The sequence below is a fragment of a genome, unplaced genomic scaffold (assembly GCF_019419815.1).
Source record: "Pyrus x bretschneideri cultivar Hongxiangsu unplaced genomic scaffold, Pyrus_bretschneideri_v1 Contig7, whole genome shotgun sequence".
NCBI classification, from domain to species: Eukaryota; Viridiplantae; Streptophyta; class Magnoliopsida; order Rosales; family Rosaceae; genus Pyrus; species Pyrus x bretschneideri.
Window position 1 is genome coordinate 9,342,522 of NW_025999809.1, and position 5,793 is coordinate 9,348,314.

At 36.6% G+C, this 5,793-nt stretch overlaps 1 protein-coding gene across 1 annotated transcript; it reads right to left on the reverse strand.

Annotated features, from left to right (window-relative positions):
- Window positions 1-2,563: 2,563 nt before the first annotated feature.
- Window positions 2,564-5,009, reverse strand: LOC103958065 (probable GMP synthase [glutamine-hydrolyzing]). Its single transcript, XM_009370288.3, has 5 exons — window positions 4,159-5,009; window positions 4,000-4,057; window positions 3,699-3,782; window positions 3,371-3,506; window positions 2,564-3,105 (listed from the first exon to the last, which is right to left on the reverse strand). The coding sequence occupies exons 1-5, from the start codon at window positions 4,775-4,777 to the stop codon at window positions 2,833-2,835; spliced, it is 1,170 nt and encodes a 389-aa protein (XP_009368563.2). The 5' UTR covers window positions 4,778-5,009; the 3' UTR covers window positions 2,564-2,832.
- Window positions 5,010-5,793: the final 784 nt, after the last annotated feature.

The following is a 5,793-nucleotide window of genomic DNA, read 5'->3' on the forward strand; positions in this document are numbered from 1 at the left end:
AAGTAAGCAGTGGCAAGTGGTCCTTTATCACAATGATGGAAAAGAGTTGAGCTCTTGCATAACGGCGTGGGTTCAAATCCTTTCGGTGACTAATGTGACACCTAATCTAACAAAATTTATTGGTTGATCAAAAAAAAAAAAAAAAAAAAAAAAAAAGAAGTCAGCAGTGCATTCGACACCACCATCACATCTATTCTACTCGCCCGACCAAACTCGGTTGTGAGTTGGCACGCCATGCCTGCATTCACCAAAAGGACGTACTTAGCTCTTAGTTGCACGATCAGCACGCCACATAAACTTGATAGTTTTTAGCATCAACAGATTCACTTGGGAATATTTGGTAATTTGTATCAGGAAACAAAATCACTTTGGGTTCATTCAAGTACTTCAACATCATGTTTGAAACGTTTCAAAAAAATAAAAATAAAAATTTCGTGTTTGAAATAGATGTATGCAAATGTACAAGAGTACTTGGTTTAGCGACATGCAGTCATGACTTTGTTATAGGAAATTAAGAGTTCAGATCTCATGGATGATTATTTATAGAAGAAATTAGATCGATGGATGCAGTTTAGTAACGATGCATTTGGGTGTGTATTTGTTTTGTATTTTAGAGTGAAAAAAAAAATTGGAATTCATTTTACCATAAACTTGTCTCACGTGTAGTACCATTCCAACTTTACATCCAATTTCCGGCTTGAATTGGAATCCATTCCAAATTCCCAACAACCACAATCAAAAGATGGCGAACAGGTTAAATTTAAGTTCTGTAATTTCAGGGATACTATTTGTATTTGGGAAGCAGATTCTTCAATAAAAATAAGAGGCAAAAGAAAAGGTTTTGATCAGAAGCTGCAGGGAATCCTATATTTTTTTGTTGGTGGGAGTTTTGGGAATGTCAACTAAAACTTTAGGTCCACCGGATGCCACTTTACCTGCAAATGTTACGGCCATGAATTAACTCTCATCATATCATACACCTTATCCATATGCAATGTTCCGCACAAACATAACAGAAACAAGAAAAAGTAGAAAAGTATGTCGCTCACCACATGGAGAAGATGCTTAGATCATCTTTTATTTTTATTTTTACTTATTTTTTTTATTTTTACCATTCAACCATACGATCTGAGCCGTCCAAACCTTACCTATTGTGGAGTGCGCCAGTACACTATTTCTTCACCCGGGTGAACACCAGACCCAAATAGCCACCCTAAAAACTAAGAAATTATTGTGCTTCGAGCTACGTTCTTTAATATTTTTCAATCCTTAGTGTGAATACTCGAGTGTGAATCCTCCCTTACATTGTTTAGATTAAGAGGAATGCTAGTAATATTCTCATATTGTAATGTAGTACGATGATCTCATTTGTTTATTTACTTAGTCATTATTTAAAGATTATATGTGCAATACAATTAATTAAATTCAAAGTCGTTTAGTCATTTTACAGATATTTAATTAATAAACGAATCATGTTATCACTTAAACATTGAAATTTTATCAATGTTATTGAATGATCAAATAATTTTTAATTTGTTAATTATTTTTTGAACAATCGATATTATCTACACTAAGGGAAGGGGTGAGTATAACATCCCACATTGCTTGGGGTAGAGGAGGTGATGTGCCTTATATGTACATGCCCACCTCCCTATAGTAAGAAGCGTTTTGGGTGGAAGCCCAAGAACAAATCCGTGAGGACGTAATCCAAAGCGGACAATATCTTACTATGCGGACTGAGTTGTGACAGTGAGAATCGAACCTAATATCTTTCTCTTACCAATGAAGATGAATACCACTAGACTTGTTATACTAAGTGACTAATTTATTGATTATTTAGATAATTGATATGTGAAGAGTGATCTAAAAATTAGACAATTCTAATCAACAAAGAATATTACATGATGAATATGAGAGCCAATAAGACAAAGCCGGTAGATCAAGACAAGAAGATTGGTAGCACTCCCTTTAAATTAGATTATGAATATCAAGTCAAAACCTTAATTTTGTGAAAACAAACATAAACCCAGACTTTATATTAATTTATGATACGAATATCCCAAAAAGGTCAGACTTTATATTAATTTATGATACGAATATCCCAAAAAAAAAAAAAAAAAAAAACCAAAAAAAAAAAAAAAGGAAAATTAATTAAAATATAGAATTAAGGACTTGTGTTTCTCCTTGTGCATAAAGGCAGCTTTTATATCTCTGAGCGAAGGACTGACAGTACTCATCCACTTCAAGTGGAAAGAGGATTAGATAGACTGATAAATCGTGGTCCATGGCTATGGAAGGGCTGGCCCGAACAGTCCTACCTGTACTGATTATTCTTCACAATCTTGTTAAAAGCAAAACAAATAATAGAGGTGGTGATGTTGGTGGTGGTGGTCATCCACAACCATTGAAAGCTAATACATCCCATACCCATACACTTGCCATTGCCCTTGCCCACCAGCACATGCTGCTTGTCTTCCACAATAGGTCCCTATTTCATCTCCCAAGCCCTCTTAGACTCCCACTAAAAGTTCTTCTCTGGACATGACGTTAAAGACCAGACGACTGTTGATAAAATGTCGATAATATTGGTAGATAAGATTGTTTTCCATAAGTTGCAAATTACATTATTGATGCAAAATCCGTCCTTTAAGAAAGAACAGACGTCATGCACAGATAATTTCTACCCTGATTAAATACACACAACAACTATATTACAAACTACAAACCATACATCTAGAGTTAGAGAATAAGCTTATTATGCTATAATTTGGATATTCCTAGCTATTCTATGCCATCTAAGCAAACATGTGTTTTCCATCAGAACTGTTGTGATCAAATCATGGGTGATGATGGTGAAGGAATGCAGTGGAGGTGCCTTGGGCAGGTGATCAAGTGGTCGTTAGTGAGGCCAGCTGCTTGCATGAAGGAGTGAATCACAGTGGGACCGACGTGCCTAAAACCCCTTCTAACCATGTCTTTGCTGATGGCCTCTGACTTCGAGTTCTTCACAGGTATCTTGTGGCATGACTTGTATTGGGTAGATATTGGTTTGTGATTCACAAATCCCCACAAGTACTTGTCAAATGATCCCACTTCCCTCTTTATCTGTAAAGTTGGTTTAAACTAAGATATCATATTCACATCAAAATCACTTATACTACGTTTTTTTTTAACTTTATGTCACGACCAGTAAAGGAAATGATTTCCACCCTCATTTTCACCGTTTGGACTCCTTTTATCAAATGGTTAGAAAGAAAGAGAGTCGAGCAGAAAAGGTGAAAAAAGTGCAGAAATCACTTCCTAACTAGTAAATGTGAAAAATGTATCAAATGTTTGATGGGGATTATGATCCAGTTGTATCTCACAGTACCTCAAGAATTCTCTTAGCGTTGTCAACAGCTCCTCGAACAAGGCTTATATCTATGCTAGAATCAGAACACACTGATATTATCTTCCTTTCACTAAGTTTAGCCACAACATCTGCATCAAACCCTGAAAAAGCCTCCCTGCATAAAGAAACACTTAGATTAGTTAAGATTACAAAGTAGCTGTTGTTTAAGACTTCAAAAATACATTCCAGTGCGCCCAAAAGGTGCAGGTTTTATCATAAAATGTCTCAAAGCTATTATTAGTGGAACCATTATAACATACATATATAGATCTTAAGAAGAGTAATGAAATTTTGGAATCACACCCACCTCAACGTTTCTCTTCTCCTCAGGACTGAAGTCCAATCTGATCCCACTTGAGCACCAGTTAACAGTAGCAATTCAAGCAACATACTGTAAATGTTAGCAAGCAAAGTTAGATATTTAGCTCCAGGGGAAATGTGTCCAAATAGATAAGGTTACAAGTTTTAATAAAAAAAAAAAATTAGGGATTGAATCATATTTTTAATTAAAATATTAGAACCGGTTCTATTTGTACATATTTTCCGTAGCTTCAAACATGTATGTGTGTTTGCGAGAGACAGATGGGATGAGAGAGAGAGAGACTTACTTGTCATCATGGACAGGAACTCCCCATTCTTCATCATGGTATGCAACATATATTGGGTCTGCAAGCAAACACATTTTTTCAACTTTTTTATTAACTTGATAACTTCAACAATTTGTCTATAGAAATTTAAAGTTCAAGTACTTCTGCTAAATTTTATACCTGAATTAGGGGTGATGAAGCTGCATCGCCGTTTCTCTTGACTGAAATCATTCGGTTGTGAAGAATCAAGAGGAACAACTTTCCCTTCGTACTTGGCAGACTTTGTTCTTCCGTAATGCGCAATTCGCATCTTTCGCTGTTCTTGCATTGTTGCTACTTGCTCCCTCCTTGCAGTTGCTATGCTTCCTGGTGCCTCTACTATCAAAGACGATATATTCTTCAACACATTTTCAGCAGAAGGTGCAACGCCACTAGATTTCTTCGACTTTTTCACCAAATTTGTCGATTTGGTTGCACAACGAGGCGTCATTACAACCTTCTCAGCACTAGAATTCAGCTGATTGTGATCCTTATCTCGCTTAAACGCAGGCTGTCGAGGTGAAGGTAACTTGGGAGAGATAGGAGGAGAAAGCGAGGGCTTAGTTTTAGTAGTTGGAACTGGTGAAGGAAGAGGAGTTGGAACATTAATTTCTTGGGAGCTTTTCTTAGGAGACTTTTTTTGTTCCAAGCTTGGAAATTGGTTGCCGGTTGGCTGGAGAACTGGACGCTGGTTGAACAGTTTCGTGGACATTGCAGAGACACTAACACTTCGTTGCAATTTTGGTTTCGAGGAACACATTTTTTATGATCTTAGGAAGATTAAAGATGAAGGAGAGGGTTTGATGATGATGAAGGTGAAGAGGTTAAGTAGGGTTTACGGGATGAAATGGAGTGGGGAGGATTTTATAGAAAAAAGTGGGGACAATGGGCAGGTTTTGGCTAAGTTGTAACATGGGTGGGTTAGGGTATGCCATAAGTAACCCTATTGTGAGAGTGAAAGTGACAACCTCCTAACGAAGTGAAGGATTATAACTGTAATTTTGGTGAGGCAAAAGAAGGGGTGCGCGGGGAGAGGATGGGGATTGTGGTGCCAATGCCAGCCTTCTCAGGGACCCTCTTTTTATTTTCTTCCCCGCACCTTTGTGCCTTTACTGCTCAGACTCCATGCGTCCTCAATCCCAAGCTGGAGAGTGGGGTACATGAGAGTAACCAATCATTGTCTCTCTTTTGAGCTGGCGCAAAAGATCGTCAAGATTATGATATGCTAATCACAATTCAACCAATGCCTAGCTTTACTAAAATATCAGCTGTAACTAAAAGAGATTAAATGCGGTAGGTCGAAGCAAGAAGCTAGTTGTTTAATTGATTTAAGTGTCTACTTCTGTACTTCAGATTTTCTCATATCTTTTTCCTCAATATTGCTTGTATCAAAATAATCATAAGGTTTTGAAGGCATTTTATTATATTTTTTTTACACAAGCAAGACCAGAAAATAGGACTCAGATTTTAGTTTGAGTTCTTGGAACTTAAAAAGATTAAAGTTTATTACATGTTGAAGTGCACCCCTTATCACTGAAAAGTATTTATTTCGATAGATTAGAATTTTTTGTCTTTTAATGCAACTAATATTAAAGAATGAGAATTCGAACAATCATAGATACAAGTTAAATTCTCTTAACCATGTGAATTACATGCCCCTTATAACAACAAAATATATTAGAATCCCAGCACTTATTCAAAATCTGAGTGATTGAAACAGTAAATTATTTTTGTAGTTAAGGAGTTAAGCTAGTAGGTCCTGCTCCGGTTGGGCAG

What these genes read in the sequence shown, in the direction of transcription:
- LOC103958065 (XM_009370288.3), bottom strand. Translation starts at nt 4,777, where the DNA reads ATGTGTTCCTCGAAACCAAAATTGCAACGAAGTGTTAGTGTCTCTGCA. An exon ending in CTTCATCACCCCTAATTCAG is followed by an intron (nt 4,058 to 4,158) that starts GTATAAAATTTA and finishes GTTTGCTTGCAG; the next exon opens with ACCCAATATATGTTGCATAC. An exon ending in AGGAGAAGAGAAACGTTGAG is followed by an intron (nt 3,507 to 3,698) that starts GTGGGTGTGATT and finishes TTCTTTATGCAG; the next exon opens with GGAGGCTTTTTCAGGGTTTG.